The sequence below is a fragment of the Amphichorda felina genome (assembly GCF_050947745.1).
Source record: "Amphichorda felina strain 45539 chromosome Unknown scaffold_3, whole genome shotgun sequence".
Classification (NCBI taxonomy): domain Eukaryota; kingdom Fungi; phylum Ascomycota; class Sordariomycetes; order Hypocreales; family Bionectriaceae; genus Amphichorda; species Amphichorda felina.
In genome coordinates, this window is record NW_028145047.1 from 1772840 (window position 1) to 1792247 (window position 19408).

Consider the following 19408-nt stretch of genomic DNA (forward strand, 5'->3'; position numbering starts at 1 on the left):
CTGTTCCCGAATCGGGGACCCTTCTGCACCTCGAACCTTGGATCCTTGCAGCGCCAGCGGCGGCCGTCCTAGGACTCGCTGGGAGCAAGTCAAATCGCGAGCCGTCTGGACTCTTACGGGCGGTCTCTCCACTACCCGAGTTCGAGACTCTTCTCTCCCCCGTCGCCATTTGGTCGCCCGAACCAACCAAGCACTCGCTGCGCGACGATCTCTCTTCTTTGGGATCTCATCGCCAATATCTCAAGGCCCTGGTAAGCCTACCCTCGGAACATTGTCCTCCCTCCCATCTTCTTCAGAGCTAATATAGTAAGCCAGCCTCAACTCTTGCTGGCCTGGTGCATATTACCTCACCCAGCATACAAGCACATGCGTATATCCATTGCTCCCATACATGACTACGGGGGCAGCGCTCGTCCAAGTTTTCCCTCTGCTCGCCCCCCACATCCGGCAGAGACGCTGCATTTCGTCCCTCGCCAACCAAGCACATCGAAATCCCATCACCCCCTTCTAATCCCCACGGGCCAATGCGCAACTACATAATACTAGTTTCAATGGTTTATCGCAGCTACTAACTAGTTCTACTACCCACCGCCTATTGCAACATCTACATCTAGGCTCGATTCATACGCACACCGGCAGTTGCCTTTCCCACAACGGCCACGCTACCTAAAACCGTTCCGATCTCCTGCTTGAATCCCGATCTGGCCCATGAACCACTTTCCCACTCGGAGGGCCGGTGGACCAGAGCACTTTCAAGGCCGGATGCGCGTTGCACCTTGCCTTGTCCCATTACCTTGCCTCTGACTGCAGGAAACCTGGCAGTGGCCCACGGAACCCGTCGGCCGGTGCCACCCTCTCTCAGTCTGGGCTTCCTCTACCCACATATCACCCTTGACCGCGTTGGGAGCGGCCCTCCGTCCCCATCCTGGACCCCATCCGTGGCGCCTTGATGCAGCAACATAGCGACGATTCGTTTCCAAGGCCGGGCCCTGCCGCTCTTTCCTCCCATCTTCCCGAACCAGATTTGCAAGCGCTGCCTTCAGGAGATCCAACTCCTGACATACATCGGGAACGCAAGAGTCGCAGAGGCAGCTCATCAAGAAACTCTACCCAGGAATGGCAGTCTGAGTTTCATCGCCATGGTCACCGTCACGCCCACGCCCACGCCCACGCCCACGCCCGCGACCAGTCGAATTTGATCCAGAAGCACGCTTCATCCTTCGTCTCCGTCCCTGCCCCGACTTCAGGCACCGCCCTCCCGACCACATCCTCCACGTCAAGGTCATTTCTTGAGGCTGCTCGAAATCCAATTCCTTCGTCCTACCGCAAGCCCCCCGATGTTGTTCGGTCCCGCGGCAGCGTCAAGCGATCGTCTTCCAGACAGGCCGTCCCCGACAGCGTGATTGGACAATCGCCCATCAATAAGAAACGTCGGAGAGGAGTCTCCCCTCCGAGGATGACCGACCTACCGACCTCCGGACTTGGCGCCTTTGCCGCCGCAGCTGGCCAGCCGCCACTTGATGGTCCAACTTCGCCATTATTCTTTTCAAATAACTCCACATCGAAACCGATATCACGGGCTCCGAGTCTTCGCCATGCCGAACCAGCCACATCTATCCTGGCACGCATGCAGCAGGAGCCCTCAGGGGCCGTCACAACACTCAAGATGCCTCGTGCCAACGTCAACACCCCCAGTCCCGCGAGGTCGGGAAGCACGCCGGGGAGCTGGGGCTCATCTATGGACATGTCAGCACCCGCCCTGACGCCGGACGCCCGCTCACTTGTTCCAGGGCTGCAGGCACTCAGCGGGATGGACATCGTTGATCTTCTTGACCAAGATGTCCGCCCGACCTTCTTGGTCGATCTAGCTAATTCGGCCAACGCCAGCCGCCCAGGACTTCACATCTTGTTCTATAATACTGCTCTCCGATCATCCCACTCAGTCCTACGGCTTCTCACCGTCGACCAAGATGATTCAGACGCCGCAACCGAGTATGGGGGCTTCAAGGGTTGGATTATGACCCCTGTTAAGAGCTCTGATTCCCAAGACTTGCCGCTTCCACCGCACAATTATGGAGGAATCACGTGGACATGTTCAACACTCCGAAGACGCTTTCGAGTCGTCAGCGGAACCACTCCTATTAACCCCGAACGCGCCGAGTCACCTATCCCCATGACGGAGGAGCCTGCAGCATTGGTGCAGCAAGAGGAGGACCCTTCCCCAGATCTTCCTGTCACCCCGGATGCCGAGCCGGTCGACTCTCACGATTATTTTGGCGATGCACGACGCAAGTCATCGCATGGAGAGTCGGTGCTCGGTAGTGTGGTTCCCGATGCGGCTCCGGATACCGCAACTTGGCACCACCCAGACGAATTCACCAATGCCGTCCTTCAGGCACAACCCGCAAGAACGACATTTGACTGGACCAGGATTCCCCCGAACGAAAACCTCCCCGAGCATATCCAGCTAGCCAGGGGAACTGACTGGGCTTCCACGCCACTCGGACCAATCGAGGAATGGCCTTATGAGTTGAGGGCAATGGCGAACCTTGTCATGGGTAGCCCGCACCCCGCCGCCCTGTACTGGGGCCCTCAGTTCGTGACCATTTACAATTCCGCCCACATTGCTCTTGCCGGGCAGAAGCATCCATCACTCATGGGGAAGAGATATTCGGAGGGTTGGAGCGAGATCTGGGATGAGATTGAGCCGGTTTTTAAGGCTGCTTGGGAATCGGGCCAGGCCACTATGAAACATGACGATCAGCTCTTCATCGATCGTCATGGTTTTCTTGAGGAAACATTCTTCTCTTGGGGAATTGTTCCACTTCTTGGCGTTGAAGGCGAGGTCGTGGGACTCTACAACCCAGTATTCGAAAACACGCGACGAAAAGTGGCAGAGAGAAGGATGTTGATGCTTCGTGAGATTGGCGAACGTACCGCCGCTGCGACAACGGTGAAGGAGTTCTGGCCTCAGGTTCAGAAAGGGCTCGAGTACAACGAGTATGACGTGCCGTTCGCTCTCATGTACTCCGTTAAGGACGACACGGAGAGCGAGGCCTCGTCCCTGCATTCTTTAGGCCTCAACAACCCGCAGGTAGTCCTTGAAGGGTCAATCGGAGTCCCGAATGGTCATCAGGCAGCCGTCGAAGCACTGGATCTGAGAACATCAGAAGAAGGTTTTGCCTCATACATGCGCCAATCAATGGCTAATAATGGGAGTGTGGTTGTTTTATCCGAGGAGGCAGGCACCATGCCGCACGATTTGGTCAAAGGTGCGGAGTGGAAGGGATTCGGGGATCCCTGCCGGACAATCGTGGTTTTCCCCGTTGTCCCCACCACGGTTGGTGATTCTGTCGTTGGGTTCATTGTCATGGGTGTCAACCCGAGGCGGCCGTACGATGACGACTACAAGCTATTCATCCATTTGGTGTCTCGGCAACTCGCAACCTCGATGGCTTCGGTTGTCCTCTTCGAGGAAGAGATCAAGCGAGGTCAGAGGGCAGCCAGACTCGCTGCCCTGGATCGCCAGCATCTCTCGATGCAGTTACAGCTCAAGTCCCAGGAGGCCAATGAGAGCGAGTACAAGTTCGCCCGGATGGCCGAGTTCGCTCCCGTCGGCATGTTCATTGCCAACTCGCAGGGTTCCATCACCTACTGTAACGATATGTGGTGGCAGATCTCTCGGGTTCCGAAGACTGATGATACCGAGAATGCATGGATGGACATGGTGAGGAGTGAGGATAGGCCAGCGCTCGAGGCTGCGTGGGGGAAGCTTCTTAATGACATGGTCACCATCTCTGTTGAGTTCCGCTTCATTTGCAGCCAGGGGAGCGAGGACAAAACCATTGACTCATGGGTCCTGATGAGCGCATACCCTGAGAAAACCTTAGATGGGAATCTCGAGTCCATATTTGGTTGCATTACCGACATTTCCTCACAAAAGTGGGCGGAGAAGGTGCAGAGCGAACGGCGAGAGGAGGCAGTAGAGCTTAAGAGGCAGCAGGAGAACTTCATTGACATCACAAGTCACGAGATGAGGAACCCTCTGTCCGCCATTCTCCAGTGCGCGGACCAGATCTCGGGCAACATCACTGCATTCGCGGCACACCACGTCAAGGGGGAAGTCGAAACCTTGCTGGAGGGATGTCTCGACGCGGCAAACACGATCAATCTCTGTGCGAGCCATCAGAAGCGCATTGTCGACGACATCTTGACGCTTTCCAAGCTTGACTCGAATCTCTTGGCCGTTACCCCGATCGATGAGCAACCTGTCCGGGTCATACAAAGGGCTCTCAAAATGTTCGAATCTGAACTCATGGCGCACGATATTGAATTCGAGTTCATTGTTGATAAGAGCTTCGACGAATACGGTATCAAATGGGCCAAGATGGACCCCTCGAGGCTGAGACAGGTTTTGATCAACCTCATGACGAACGCCATCAAATTCACCCAGACGCGAGAGAAAAGAAGTATTACCGTGACAGTTGGGGTATCCAAAGATATCTCAGGCGTCACTCATGGGAAGATGCATTATTTCGACCGAAACGACAGTCAGAGGCCCCCCGCCATGGACATTGACAATGAAGACGAGTGGGGTGACGGGCAGAGGATCAATATCCATTGCTCCGTGGAGGACACAGGCCCAGGCTTGGCCGAGGAGGAGCTAAAGCTCCTCTTCCAGCGCTTCCAGCAAGCAACACCGAGGACCCATGTCCAATACGGCGGCTCAGGGTTAGGGCTATTCATATCCCGGATCCTGACTGAGATGCAGGGAGGCCAGATTGGGGTCTTGTCCCAGCCCGGACAAGGAAGCAAGTTCAGCTTCTATATCCAGAGTCGCATCTCCACCCATCCTCCTTCAGATTACGAGCATATCTCTCCTTTCAAGATCATGCGAAAGACCCAGTCACCCACCGCGTCAAGCGCCGCTCATTCGAGCGTCTCACGAGTGAACTCGGATGCCGGAGGCAACCCTCTCTACGACGTGTTGATCGTCGAGGATAACATCGTTAACCAAAAGGTTCTCCAGCGACAGCTGCGGAGCTGCGGAAACAACACATTTGTCGCCAACCACGGCAAGGAGGCCCTTCAGACATTGCAGCAGTCAAGGTTCTGGGCCGGACATGAAGGCGAGGGCATGGATATCTCCGTCATCCTGATGGATCTAGAAATGCCAGTCATGGACGGCATGACGTGTGCCCGAAAAATCCGCGAGCTAGAGCAAGAAGGGACAATTACCCAGCACATTCCCATCATTGCCGTCACAGCCTACGCACGGCCTGAGCAAATTGAGAATGCGAAGGCCGCCGGCATCGTAAGTTTGGAAACATATGAACCCCCCCATGATTAGACCTGATAACTAACGGGTATCATCTAGGACGACGTGATCTCCAAACCTTTCCGCATACCCGAGCTTATGCCGAAAATTGAGGAGTTGGTCGCTAAATATAAGAGCCTCTATGTCTCTAAATAGGATGACAAAGATGGGCCAAAACAAGGGGCGCAATGTCTCGAAGACTCCTAAAAGCCTCTCCCACGTCTCTTCATTTTCTCGTGGGAACTATCCGGGAGACAGAACAGATCTATTTGACGTTATAAAGATAAGACCTTTGGGATATTGGCGTCGGTTATGTTATTCTTGGAATTAATGGGGGCGCAGAAGCATGGGATCGTGAGGACATATACCCGAGCCGCACGGAGTGGCTTTATTCTCTTTGGAGAAATTTCTATCTATTTATGTCTTTATCGCCTTTGGTGTCTGTTTGCTCATGCACCATTGTCATTTTAGACATATGCGGAGCGATCAAGCATAGATGGGTTGAACGGATCAGATCATGAGCGTGTACAGCATGAGCGGACATGCCTGTCTAGAACGAGGCATACGAGCGGATGACTACTATGGGATGATATGATATATTGCAAGGTTTCTTTTGCAGCGTGATCTCAGGCTCGAGGATAGCAACTAATGGTACCTTGGCTGGGCTAAAGTGTGATAGTGTGTCATTATATCATGTCTTCGTACTACGTACATGCTTGAGAATTTGAGGACATTACTTGGACGCCCAGATTTCCAGATCCTAGTCAAAACAAATTGCAAACTCCTATCAACTAGATATTCATTGATACAAGTGGAAGAGCTATTATTTACATTGGGCACGACTTTGCTCAAGCCTTTCTTGTCATCGACCATGTCACAACAGATATCAGCAGCAGGGTAGGCGACCATATTAAGCCGAGGTAAAGACCAATGCGAAAAGACGATAAAGGTAAAAGAAAAACAGCAAATTTCACAGGTAATAAACAGGTTAAACAAGTATTACACGCAACAGTTGTATTAGGTATTATTAAGTAATCTCTTCTTCCCCTCCACCGGGTATCAGACAGTAAACAGAATGAATGCAGCAAAAACACTAGAGCAAGGAAGGGTTTTTTATCCTCTGCTGACTTTGGTCGTGTAAACCACCGCGGCCACCAAAACCCTCCGCGATCCGTTGATCGTTTGCGTAACAAGCAGCTATGGAAATTGGTATCAGTGTGAAAGCAGTCTTGACAGGGTATCTTGGTATCATGTGAAGAAATGCAGAAACCTTCCTTCCATTCCCGACCCTTTCATGCGTGCGGACGTCTTTTTTTTTGTGGTGTTTTGTTTGTTTGGCTTGCTTTTTTTTTTTTTTGTTTGGGATTGTTGCCGTGATTTTCTTGAAGTCATAGCCAATCAATTGCGGCGCTCTCTCTAAGCGGCAGCAGTGACGGCGGGAGTGGTGGTGGCCACGGCCTCGGGCTTGGACTCCGTAGGCTCCTCGACAGCAGCCTCCTTAGCGGGCTCTTCAGCCTTGGGCTCCTCGGTGGCCTCAGCCTCCTTGGTCTCCTCCTTGGGAGTCTCCTCGGCGGGCTTGTCCTCAGCCTTGGCAGCACCCTTGCCCTTGATCGTAGCACGGAGCTTGGAGAAGGGGCTCTTGGAGAGCTTCTCCTCACCCTCAGCGGGAGCAGGGGACTTCTCACGCTTGCCAATGCCGAAGGGGAGAGAAGACTTGCGCTTCTCCTTGACGTCCTTCTTGGTCTCGCCGTTGGTGGCGGCGGGGGCTTCAGCCTCAGCGGGGGCAGGGGCGGAGTTGTCGACGTCGACGGCGAGGGGAGTGGTGGCCTCGACAGGGGGGATGACAGGGGCAGACTCGGTGGCGGGAGCAGCCTCACCCTCCTTGGGAGCCTCAGTGGCCTCAGACTTGGCCTCGACGGCCTTCTTCTCCTTCTTGGACAGAATGCCACCGAAGAAGCTAGCGCGCTTAGAGGCCTTGTCCTTGGGGGTCTCGACGGGCTTCTCCTCCTCAGCAGGCTTGTCCTCAGACTTGGCGGTCTCCTCCTCGGGCTTAGCCTCCTCAGAAGCCTTGGCCTCCTCAGCGGGCTTGGCAGCCTCAGCCTCCTCGGGCTTGGCCTCATCAGCCTTGGGCTCCTCCTTGGCCTCCTTGGGCTCCTCCTTCTTGTTCATGAAACCGAAGAAAGAAGCACGCTTGCTCTTGAGGGGCTTGGGGGACTCAGCCTTGTCCTCCTCCTTGGCGGCCTCCTCCTTGGGAGCCTCCTCAGTCTTGGCGGCCTCCTCCTCGGGCTTGGCCTCCTCCTTAGGGGCCTCCTCGGTCTTCTCCTCCTTCTTGGGGGCAGGCTTGAAGCTCTCGAGGGTCGCCTTGTAGGTCTCAGACTCGGTGACGGTGGGGACGAGCTCCTTGGCCTCGGCGATCTTGAGCTTCAGCTGGGCGACCCAGTTGTCGCGGTCAGCGGCGGAGGCAGCCTTGAAGCTGTGCTTGTTGCCCTTGGAGGTCAGGGTGAACTTGTGGGAGCCATCGGTCTCGGGCTCGCTGGCATCAGACTGGGAGGTGGTGTTAATGACTGCATGTTTTGGCCGGATGGCGCAAAGTGGCTACTTACGAGGTTGATGATGCCGGTGGGGGCCTTCTTGTCGCCAATGAAGAGAAGACCCTTGCCGGTCTCGGAAGCCCAGGCGACGTTGGCGTGGTAGGTGGAGATGGCCTTCTCGTTCTTCAGGTAGCCGGCCAGAGCCTTGGGCTCGTAGGCATCAGCGCCGAAGAAGAAGAACTCCTTGCTAGGAATGAAGTTCCTGGGGGCATGCTGGTTAGCTTTGTTTCTAGAAGCCACGTAGTTTGTAGTTGGTTGGATGACTACTCACTTGGGGAAGCTGGCGCCCTGGGCCTTGTGGCCGAGCAGGCCCTCCTCGATGGGCTTGACCTCCTCCTTCTCCTCAGCCTTGGTCTCCTCGGCAGGCTTGTCCTCGGCGGGCTTGTCCTCGGCGGGGGCAGGCTCCTCGGTCTTGGGCTCCTCGGCGGCGGGGGCCTCCTCCTTGGGGGTCTCGACGGCGGGAGCGGGAGTCTCCTCAGCCTTGGGGATGTCGACGGTCTTCTGTTCCTCGGCCATTGTGGATGTGTTGTGGAAAGAAACGGGGGAAGGGGGGGGGTATCTCAAGGTGGTTTGGGTATCACAAGAAGCAGCAAAGGGTATTAAAGAAAAAAAGGAAACGGATCCAGAAAAAAGGCCGTGGATAGAGATGGGGGTTTGTATGCGTGGGAGCACGAGACGTACGGAAAAGAGAGAGAGAGAAGAGGAAGGAGCGGAAAGGGGGTCACTGGGCAGATTGCTTATTTATTTGCTGCGCTCCAGGACTCCTTGCAACCCAGGAGATGGGCTGGCAGAGGGCTCCAGGGCTTTCAGTGGAAATGGGCTCAGGCTATTGGCTCCAGCTCGGATTCGTGCCCGTTTCGGGGGGCCAGTTTGATGACTCTGGGCCTTGGACTGGTGGACGGGAGTGGTCGACTGGAGTTGACTGGCGTTGACTGGCTGGCAGCTGGCTGGCCTGGCCGGCCTGACTGACCTGACTGGCTCGACTGGGGGGTGGCACCAATAACCAGAGCGCCCAGCAGGAGGAAAGGAGGGAGCGGGAGGAAGGGAGGCTGGCCAGTGGTCGTTCGGTCAGCGGCCAGTGGTTAGTGGCCAGTGGTCACTGTGGTCACCCAGGGCGTTGTGCTCCTTGTTCGGCATCTCATGGTGGCCTTTTCCTGGGACATCTGGCCGGGGTTGAGGTGGGTGGTGTCTCTAATTTATTCGTACATATCTTTGTCTCTCCAAGCTGCCCCCAGGGGACAATTTACACTGTGAGGAGCTATTCTGGCAATTATGCTTTTCTAGGTATATATACGTGTGTCCCTTGGCTCAAAGGCACACCCCAGCATGTTAGTTCGAGCTCTCAATAAACATCCTCATCAGCGCCAGCGTCGGGAGCTGGAGGTGAAGTGAAGTGAAGCTCACCGATGCCAAGAGCGCCGCAGGTGGTCCAAGCTCGCCTTACTGGGCAGCAAAGTTGGAGGGAAAAAAAAAGAAGTTGCATTTTGGGGGTGGCCATGGCCCGTGCTCGCATTAAGCGAGTGGGCCTGAAATTTGCGGCCCCAGCGCTAGCGGCTGGCCAAAAACAGGCGTCCAACGATTCGTATTCGTCGTGGGCGTCGTGGACAACAGCGGCACGTCTGAGGTCGTCCATGGTGACGGAGCCTTGTGTCTCTTACTTCCAACAGTGGCTGGATAGGATGTCGGAAGATGCCTCGCTGCGTTATGATTCCTATTACTATTATTATTGCGCTGTCTCAACTGTCTCAATCGGCCGCGCGCTCCCTCGTGGCCGTTAAGAGCCATCGAGGCTGACCCAGCAGTGGCCCTCTTATTCTGTCAGGCGTCGGCTCCACCGTCTGGGCTGCGATATTGGGTCATTCTGGGTCACTGGGCTGCTCACTGGGCTACGTCTTAGCGCTGCGGTAGTCCCGCCGAACCGAACGACGGCAGTGGGCGTCTGCCCAGACTTCAGTGGCCCCAGACGTTAATATCGTAACGGATTCCCACCACGGGCACATGGACCCTTTTAATTTTAATTAATGGATTCTGATTCTGCGACGATGCTCTTCCGACGTCTCATCGTCGCATGTTGTTACGCATACGAGTAATAGTCTCGTCGCCCTTGAAGAGCAAACCACTGCGCTGGAGAGGTCGCACGGAGAGCACTGCAGGGCACTGGAGACCAGACCACGGCCGTTGGAGGGGTTGGAGGGGGCTGGAGGGGGGAGCTTCCACGACTTCTCTCCCCTACCTATTCGTCACACCTCTCGTGACCTCGATGGTGCGACTCTCAAGGGAGGGAGGGGACGTCATGCTGCTTGCCTTGCTTGGTTTGCCTTGTCGTGGTGCTGTACATAGTATCGACCGCTTCCGCTTCCAGCCCTCCAGCAAGCAGCCTTTTTCTTGATGCCTGTGGCCGCCTCGAGTCGCCTGCGAGAATGCAAGCCTGCACATCCCCTGCACGCTGGTGGAGAGTGACAGAGTGACCTCGTCCCAAGTACCGACATGCCAACAATCGGCTGCAGGCCAGTGGGTTCCGTCCAACAACCCAAGCACCAAGTCCAAGTTTTTTTTTTCCTTTCCTTTCTTCCTTGGATGTATTATTCCTCACTCCCCTTTTCCGCTCCCGTCGCCTCGACTCCCTGGCCACAAAGGGAGGCAAAAAAAAAAAAAAAGCTCCTGGATCCTGAAGGCTGAAGCAGTGAAGGGTGACTATCGAGATCCGAGCCATCCACAAGTGGGCAGATGGCGCCACGACGCTAAGTTGTATATTGCACTGTAAGCCGATGATCACGGATGAGGGTGGCCCACCACTGCCAAGTCCCAGGCTGCCCCATTGCTCGCTGCCAGGGTCGTCTTCTTTTTTTTTCTCTCTCCCTGATCACAATGCCCTTGATTCGTTGCCCGTTTGTCATTACCTCCGCGGCAGTCTGTTGCGACTTGTGGCAGGAGGTTAGCACGCACGTTGCATCGCTCTGGCGTCTCGCTGTTAGTATCTCGATCCTTTCCCCGATGTTCAGGAGAGTTGCAGAAGAGGGTGGCAGCTCCGCGATCCTTCACCAGCCTACTACGAGTAATACTGTGTTCAGTGTGTAATTGCGTCTTTGCAACACTCACACACCGCCGCATCTATCACACCACCACCTCCACCTCCTCCACGTCGCTCCTCCTCCCCATCCAGATTCTAACTGGAAGGTTGCGACGCAAACAGACACTCCAGATGCCCGCCTATGCACAAATGGAGACTAATCACGGTGGGTTTGCCGTCCATGTGACTCGTGCTTTAGTGCAAGCATCAACAATGGAGCACAGCAGCATTAGCAGCAGCTTGATGGCGTTCGTGCCATGCATGTGCATGTGCATGTGCGCGCGGCCGTTCACACTTTCTCCTTCATAATAACTAGTAAGTACTATGAGTACTCGTAATAGTACGGAGCTACTTGCTATGGTAGCAAGCCAAAACCTGCAGTGCCTGCGTGTCTATCTCTTTTCTCGGCCGGGGCGGGTTGCTCATGAGCAAATTGGGATGGATGTCTTATCATTTCCCCTTGACTTGTCTGAGACATCGCGGGGGGCCGAGCCTGGAGGTTGGAGCAGAGGGCAGGGTAATAAAAAGGGTCGACGACAACCCTGGGAGGGGGCCTCGGGAGATTTCCTGTTTGAACTTGATGGTGCTCCTTGTCCGGGTTGAAACTTGACGGTACCCGTACGAAGCACTACGGAGTAGTAATGTGTAATAATCGTACCAGGTGCAGAGTGCTGTCCCAGCTCGACACTTGGCGATGGCCTCTTCTTTTAGAGGAGGTCTGGACCAGACAGCCGCACCCTCCACGCCGGCTGTTCGCAAGTTCGTATCGCGGTGATGAGAGTCTGTGGCCCCGTGGCCTGTCACAGGCATCGTGTACATTGACCCTACCCGCTGGTGAGATGCCGTTCCGGCCGGCGGCTGCCCGTGTGGCCCCGTGCAGATAGTACTCGTACATCAAGCAATCAATCGTGATCCACAGGCCCCATCGCATCACTCCAGCCGGGCTTGGCTGCCCCAACCCTGTCCACCCCTTGGTCCCACCCACGTCCGTAACGGCTGTCAATCATTTGTGAGTCGCCGAGTCCGTCCTGTCATGGTCTGTATTACCCTGCCGTGCCCTGCCTGCACGCCCTGGGCACCAGAGTGGAACAGCAGGACCAAGAGACATGATTCTGAACTCTTGTGTTTCCTCGGCCATGGTCGGGACGAGGTTCATGTCTTTTTGTTTTTCCTCTGCCGATCCTCACGAGGCGCCTCAGGGGTATTGCTCGTACTATGGAGTACATGCAAACAAGATGCTGACGACAATGGCAACCATGTGATCTCTGGCAGATGTCGACGGAATCGTCTTCTCCGCGATGCTGGGGGACCTCTTTTCAGTGGGCGACACAGCAGGATCGCAATTCGTCGACTCCGACGCCGAGCGTCTCAGACGCCGGGAGAGTCTCAGGATGCGACTCGTCAGCAGCATCCATAGATCCTCCCAAGCCTCCGTCCGACCGCTGCAATACCGTATTCATCACCAACATAAAGTCACCAAGCGGAAAACGTTGGGGACTGTCCGGGACCCGGGGGCACTGGCCCGCAGATCCGATGCAATCCCGGCTTGCGAGAGAGTGGCATAGAGACACGCCCAACGACATCATGTCCTGTGGCGTCTAAGCGGGAGCGACTGGTGATGGCATCCGTATGAGCACGTATATATCACCGGTACCGCTCCCGCATCAACTTTTCCATCTCAATGCAACCCAAACCAGCCGCCTCATCGACGCATCCTGCTCCTATTGCAGTTGATGTCACGGCGCATGCTCTCGTGGTCGCCGCCTCTCAGCCCTCGCCCAATCACGGGGGATATGCGAAGCTTCTCGCTTTCGAATTCCGTGTCCCCCTCGCATGAGCCTTGGCTTGGGATAGAGTGCTCCCTGGCTGCAGTGTGCACCGCTGAAAAACATGATTGCCTAGCGCCCGCCAAAAGGCAAGACAAGGTGCCGTCTCTATTAGATAGTTGGTAAACCCAGGATTGACTGGCAGCCATGTGTCGTCGGCTAGAGGGCCCAATCGTGTCCATGGCCAGGAGGTCTCCTCGAGCACCCCCAATGTGTCCAAGCCCATCCACACCATCATCAGTATCGTACCCCTTCATGTGCATCACACAAAAATAGCCTCCAAGATGCCCTCCGGAAAGTTCTGGGCAGCCATCCAGCAAATAGTGCTGGCCCCCACGACCCATTTGAAGCAGCCCATCCCGTGTATTGGTGATCCGTGACTGCCTCTATCCGAGTCCCCGAGGGATGCCAAAGTTTGGGCCCATTGGCGCCTCGGGGATGAAGAATGGATGGCCTCCCTTGCGCAAATACATGGCGCACGTCACATGGCTTGTGCCGCTTATGCTGAATTTGGCCAACGGGACATTAAACTCGAACGGTCGACCACTTTATATGCGTTTGCGTTAGGAATATGGCGACCTAGGCCATGGCTAGGAGTGCCGTTATCGTGCTTGGAGTCGGCATTATTTCTTTCGGCTCGTCTGTATTGTTTTTGCTTTCGTGGGCCTGATTCGTCTCAAGACTTCTCCAAACTAGGCCACCAATTTGACAACTTCGCTCTCTATCTGGGACTGACGAGGAGGGTAGGCGGGCTCTGTTACACATATTGTCATTTATTGGACCCTTAAAGAGGAAGAAATTATCAAGACGAGTTTGCCGCTTTGAGCGATGTATGGGCGCAGTCGTCATAGCTAAGAGGCCTTGAGTCATCGGGGGAAGGGGCGAAGGCAGGAATTGTCGCAGGAAGTGAAGCCACGGCTGCCTCTGGTTCGTTCGAAGTTGTTAGGCAACGAAAGCTCGCCCTCTCCAAGAGCGCGTTTCTATTCAAGCAAACTTTCTGCATGTGCCTTTTCCTAGTGGAAGTTGCTCTTCAAGTGTAAGGACTCTGTCGGTCATTGTCTGTTCTTGTCAACCGTTAGGGAGTGCCCTGAAGATCGTGGAGAGATGAATATTCGTATGCTGCCAGCATGCTCTCGTCAGGAATATACAGGAAGGAGAACGCGGGATCCCGAGTACAATGGAGATGTAGACGTGGGACGAGCATTCGAACTTTGGGTAGGTATCAACAACCTGGAACAGGCCGCTACACGAACACATCATGATGAAAGAACAAGCCCTCTTGGGTCAGGAACTTGAGTTACGAACAAAGAGCACAGGGGGTTTGATGTGAACACCCGCAGTGCCAACATGGCTGCAATGCTGTTCTCCCATGCTGACTGACAACCCAAGAATGGCTCGCAGCTGCCCGAGTTACACGTTGGTAGGTTAGTAGGTACTTAGGTGGGACCTGCCCGTGTGACGAGGGCCTCCATCACAGAAGGTACGCGAGGTATTCAAGTTCCACCATTCCATCTGGAGTGAGAACACTAGAGGGAAATGTGCACCGCGTATTCAGCAGAGACTTGGTATAGTAGGTTTAAGGTTGGTTCCTCCACTTACCTGCTATTCTTGAGTCTCCAAATCCAAGCTGGCAACGTTGATGTTGCCCCAGCCAGACAAGTCCCCGGTATCGAGTGAATGGGCAGTGCGTAGCAAGTGGCTGCTGATAAAGCCCATCTGAGGCTGAGCAGGATGAAGCTTCTTCTTCCCTCCTACACACCACACACCGCTGCAACACACATTCCACCTTCCTGATCCCTCCGCTCGCAACACCTTGCTTAGCTTTTCGCTCCTAGGCGAACGCCATTTACTTGCTCCTGCAAGCGAGCGAGTGCCTTACTTTGCTCGGTGCCCATCTTCTTTATTCAGAATCGAGACTTCATTCTGTATTCCCCTGCCCCTTCTCCCTCTCCCCCATCCCTCATCCACACTTTGTCTGCACCGGCGCAGACAGCTTCGACCCAAAATTCTAATCCATAGGTAAGTTCAACTAAGTCTTTCAACTCTCCTGGCTCTTTCCTCAAGTTAGGAGTGCTCGGTGGCACTTACCGCTGTTCCCCAATCTCCAAGCCTCAGGCATCGCTCGCGGCCGTCATAAAATCCCGGCTTTTCAACTCACGCATAACCACCTCCTATCTCATAAAATGCGACTCACATAATTCAGAACATACACCCTTGCTCTTGTCTTCCTACGCTTCCTCTGAAGAGCTCGGATAATAGTTCCATCTCTGGCTGTAGTCATGGCTAGAAAAAAAAGCAAGACACCAAAGCCTCAGGCCTGCCCTGAGTCATCCCGACCTGGCCTACACCCCCAGCCCATCAGAAAGGCAATCCATAAGACCTACACGGCCAGAATATCCGCGGCGCGCCTTGAAGAAAAAGGCTTCGACCCACGGGTCACCTCGTCGACGCCCCAGGAAGTGCTTAATTCTTGGCTAATAATTCACGATCGCATGATGAAGAAACCCAAGGCCCCTCAGCAAGAAACGTACATCGGCGTCACTGGGCTGAAGACCAGAAGTCTCACACAGGTAGGTTGGGTCAGTGTCTTGTATTCACACATAGGCTGACGATTACTTACCCCTAGGCTTCTTTCTACTTTCAACCTGAGTTCGTGCTTGACAATCTCAATCGCTTCACTTCAGCCGAGAAACATGGACTTGCCGGCCTCCTTGCAGTTGGAGACATCACTACCCTTGCGGAAAACATCTTTGCCAATGGCATGAAAAACGCCCGAGATCTTGCGCTCACTTCTACCGGGATGTGGTGTAGGCTCGTCGACAACGTGAAGATTTGGAACATGATGAGCGGCGCCTTCTACTACGAAGGCAAAAGCGGCGTATTCATCGTTGAGAATCCAGAGTGCACGGTCGGTGACATTCTGAGAGCCCGAGACAAGGACCCCATTGGTACCCGTTCCTGGAACGTAGCTAGAGCCTAGTGGGCCGAGGCCATTGACAGGGACACGGATCTCCTGGCGAAGATCTGGGGCACTCACACATCTATAGCGGAGGGAAAGGATCCCGCAAGAAGAGCTGTCGCCGTGCAGGAGCTTGGGTCCAAGACCGTTGACGTGATTGAGTGTTTGCATCTTCCCGATGACTTCTGGCTCAACCGTCAGTTTGTTCTGGGTCAAGATGACGAGAAGTACCAGCCCTCTCAGGTGTTTTTGGGGCGTCGAATCCACGACTTGAGTAGGTGTCCTCCCACCCTCATAGATCAAAGCTAACAATGAAACAGTAACGGAGATATTTGCGCAGCGCCAAAGCATCAAGGTTCTGCATTTTGAGAAGACAGAGCTGCTCGACCGACGACTGCTTGCAGTGATTTTGCGAGGCTGTCCCCAAGTAACCATGCTGGGAATATACAATTGCCCCCTAATTCACTTTGGCGATGTCGTTTGTCTTCTGGATCTCATTGGTGAGGTCAACGAAACTCGTGCCGCTGAGGGTCAACCCCCTATCAAGGCGTTCGACTTCTTTCCCAAATTCGAGACAGGGATGCCATTTGATGGCCCCCGGACGGCCACCTACGGCCTGAGCTGGGACCCGTTGGATCTCGAGGTTGCACAGAGAGGTCTGTATACGATTCTTCTCAAGGCCTTCATGAAGGCGCAGTCTCTAAAACTGGATGTGCTCTTCGAGGAAAAGGCGGCTTTGAGAGATTTCCTTGCTCACATACCCAACATGCCCTTTGGAGTCCCGTGTTTTCTGGACGCCTTGTACCGGTTGATAAGCATTAAGGAGGTTGAGGACGCGGACAATGAGCGAAAGCAGGCCATATACGACCTCCGGATGCCCGTGCGCATGCACCTCAATGACAAATTCAAAGATGACTCCCACAACTGGTACCATTTCCAAATGGCCAAGGACAAGTATTTCTGCACATCTTGTGGGTATGAGATGCTGGATGACTTTTTCACATACCACGGGATCATAGCCCCGCCCGATTCTCGAGTCTGCGCGGGCTGCTTCCTGCAGCAATTCCTGGACGAGGAACGCCACCATCTTTTGGCAGAGAAAAAGGGGTGCCTAGATGCCCTTTTCCCTAACCACGACGGCAGAGCATTCAATATGGATGTGCCAGTGCCCAAGAACGGCCATGTTGTCCTCAGGCTCACGACGACCAAAACCAAGGCGCCACCCGCCCCAATGATCCAGGTGCAAAGCGATGGCAAGATCCATCGACCACAGTACATTAGGCCCTTTGTGAGAGACCACAAAAGGCACGGTGATGGGCTCCATGGACTTCCAACACTGCAGCAGCTTGCAGAGGAGGGTAGTGCTCCGCTGTGGAGAAATTTCAGAACCAACTGTTACCAGCTGGACGCTTTCTGCTTTACTGTGCGGCTTCTGGTCGACCAGCAAAGGCAGAGACCCGAAGAAATGGTGATCTCGCGGATTCAGGACATATATCCGCTTTCCAGGGGTAAGCCTGACCATTGGGAGGAGAGGCAAAAGCCGAGGAATGAGAAATATCGAGAGAGTCACACCTTTGCAACGGCACTACAAAAGCACCTGGAGATGGTAGAGAGGGGCTTTCAGCCGGGAGTGGGCAGAGGCCCTGGAAAGGCCGTCGATGAGATTCGCATGAACCTCTTCAAAGAGAACAAGGAGAAATCATTCTGGTAATTTGACAGTGAGTTTTTGGGTGGCATGTTCGGAGAAAGTTGGTCAGAGGTTGCTTACGAAAACCGGCGTCAAGATTTGATGATCTGAGGATAGGTGAGGGGATAGGCTGCTAGATTTGCCGAGAGCACCGATAGGATGAATAAGACGCGAGACTGGAAGACTCCGCAACAACAGTATCTGTGATCTTGATGTGAGTTGGCATATTGAGGCGGCGTTAACTCCAGGATGTGGTGGTAGAAAGGCTTCCGAGAATACTACTTGTCGCCTGTTGGGGTCGTGTCGTTTCATCGCGAAGGTTGCAGAGCGAATCTTTTCCATCTAAGTGAGTTGATGAGACATCTACCATACTTGCCAAGGGGTCATTTCGTAGGCTTGGCGCAGGAATTTCCAGGAGTGAAGGATGAATATAAAATTGATATATATACATATATCTATCGAGAGGTAGTCACATAATATGGTTTGTCACGCAAGGGAAAAATGCGGAGGACTGGGAGTGATGTTGTCTCGAGGGTTGTCACGTGATGCGCCGTCCCGAAAAGAAGCCGGACGTCAAAAGTTCGATCGGCCACAAGCGCATCACCGCTCTCCTCCCCCCGGCAGACGGACTCCCAACAACCCGGACCCTTTGCCAACAACCGCATACACAAGAGGAACGAGCCACCATGGCGTCGTTACTACGCGCGCTGTCGCTCCGCGCGACGACCATGCTGAGCCCCCAGCGAGCGATTGGCGGCATCCTGGGCCGCCTCCCCGCGGCCACGCAGCCTTCCTCGTCCCTGTTCGGGAACGCCCTGCTGCAGCAGACAAGGGGAATGAAGGTGCACAGCTCAGTCAAGAAGAGGTGTGAACACTGCAAGGTATAGAATTATACTCTTCCCCCGGGGGGGGGGGGGGGGGGGACGGGTAATTGTGAGGGAGAAGAAATGGAAGGCTGACTTGGGAGAATAACAGGTTGTGCGGCGGAAGGGCGGCAAGCGACACAACGGCTACCTCTACATCATCTGCAAGTCTAACCCGAGGCATAAGCAGCGCCAAGGCTAAAGGATGGATGGGCGAGAGGTTGTCCGAGCGCATGAACGCGATGGGCGGCGATTGAGAACCGGCCTCAGTCGCCTCTCCTTTTTTTTTTGTACACTATGGGCATTGCACGGCGCGGCACGGGTTCACGGAGTACGTCTAGACTACGGCAAGCCGACGACGGTAGGGGGGCGAACACACGGGCGAGCCTTCATATTTGATAGGGAAGAAAGGCCAAGGGGGGCCCGCGTGTGGGAAGACGGGGCCGCAGAGTTGGAGGGTGACAATTACTTTGTACTACTATGGTTTACATACCCCCGATATACCTCTCCATGTTCTCCCACTCTGTCTTGCCTGTCGACAAGAGATACCGGATGTGCGACTTTTGCTAGATGTCAGCGATCTCATGACACCTTCCGAGGGTGGAGAGAGAGAGAGAGAGAGAGAGAGACGGACCAGGTCGGTGACGTTACGATGGCGCTCGAACTCCTCGCGGGCGAAATGGCGGGACTCGGCCTTGGTCGCAGGGTCCCTGATGTTCTTCGTACCGCGGAGGATGGTGCGGTAGAGCGAGAGGGCCCTCTGGCGCTGGAGGAACTGCTCTCGAAAATGTGAGTTTGCCTGGAGCTTCAAGGCGCCGCCCGGTTCCGTAGAACTCTCGCGGCAGCCATATTGCAGGGCTACGTACGTGGTCGAGGCTTAGAGCGCCATTGAGGCGCGATGCTCGGCGATGAGTGGCATAGCCACGGCTAAAGGCCAGCAGTCGTGCTCCCTGGACCATTTACGGCGGACTCATGGGCTCTGTGTCTGGAGCGTTGGAAGCAACTTCTATCCCGTGGATGCTTGCTGCCAAGCTAGAAGTTAGAAAATCGGGCGGAGAAATATCGGCTAACTAATACTACGCGGGTTTCGCGACG

At 54.7% G+C, this 19408-nt stretch overlaps 5 protein-coding genes across 5 annotated transcripts; 3 read left to right on the forward strand and 2 right to left on the reverse strand.

Annotated features, from left to right (window-relative positions):
* Window positions 1-1627: 1627 nt before the first annotated feature.
* On the forward strand, window positions 1628-5473 carry ACO1O0_003255 (hybrid sensor histidine kinase/response regulator; the record flags this gene model as incomplete). The annotated part of the gene is made up of 2 exons (XM_083192709.1): window positions 1628-5314; window positions 5378-5473. 2 exons carry the CDS (start codon window positions 1628-1630, stop codon window positions 5471-5473), a joined length of 3783 nt encoding a protein of 1260 aa, XP_083051766.1.
* A 1260-nt stretch (window positions 5474-6733) lies between these two features.
* Window positions 6734-8424, reverse strand: ACO1O0_003256 (Pleckstrin homology domain-containing protein; the record flags this gene model as incomplete). The annotated part of the gene is made up of 3 exons (XM_083192710.1): window positions 6734-7861; window positions 7921-8110; window positions 8180-8424. 3 exons carry the CDS (start codon window positions 8422-8424, stop codon window positions 6734-6736), a joined length of 1563 nt encoding a protein of 520 aa, XP_083051767.1.
* Window positions 8425-15296: 6872 nt separating this feature from the next.
* On the forward strand, window positions 15297-17474 carry ACO1O0_003257 (uncharacterized protein; the record flags this gene model as incomplete). The annotated part of the gene is given in 4 exon segments (XM_083192711.1): window positions 15297-15374; window positions 15431-15769; window positions 15785-16037; window positions 16084-17474. The coding sequence occupies 4 exon segments, from the start codon at window positions 15297-15299 to the stop codon at window positions 17472-17474; spliced, it is 2061 nt and encodes a 686-aa protein (XP_083051768.1).
* A 662-nt stretch (window positions 17475-18136) lies between these two features.
* On the forward strand, window positions 18137-18515 carry ACO1O0_003258 (mitochondrial 54S ribosomal protein bL36m; the record flags this gene model as incomplete). The annotated part of the gene is made up of 2 exons (XM_083192712.1): window positions 18137-18331; window positions 18426-18515. The coding sequence occupies 2 exons, from the start codon at window positions 18137-18139 to the stop codon at window positions 18513-18515; spliced, it is 285 nt and encodes a 94-aa protein (XP_083051769.1).
* Window positions 18516-18798: 283 nt separating this feature from the next.
* ACO1O0_003259 (LYR motif-containing protein 2) lies at window positions 18799-19272 on the reverse strand (the record flags this gene model as incomplete). The annotated part of the gene is made up of 3 exons (XM_083192713.1): window positions 18799-18879; window positions 18948-19118; window positions 19180-19272. 3 exons carry the CDS (start codon window positions 19270-19272, stop codon window positions 18799-18801), a joined length of 345 nt encoding a protein of 114 aa, XP_083051770.1.
* Window positions 19273-19408: the final 136 nt, after the last annotated feature.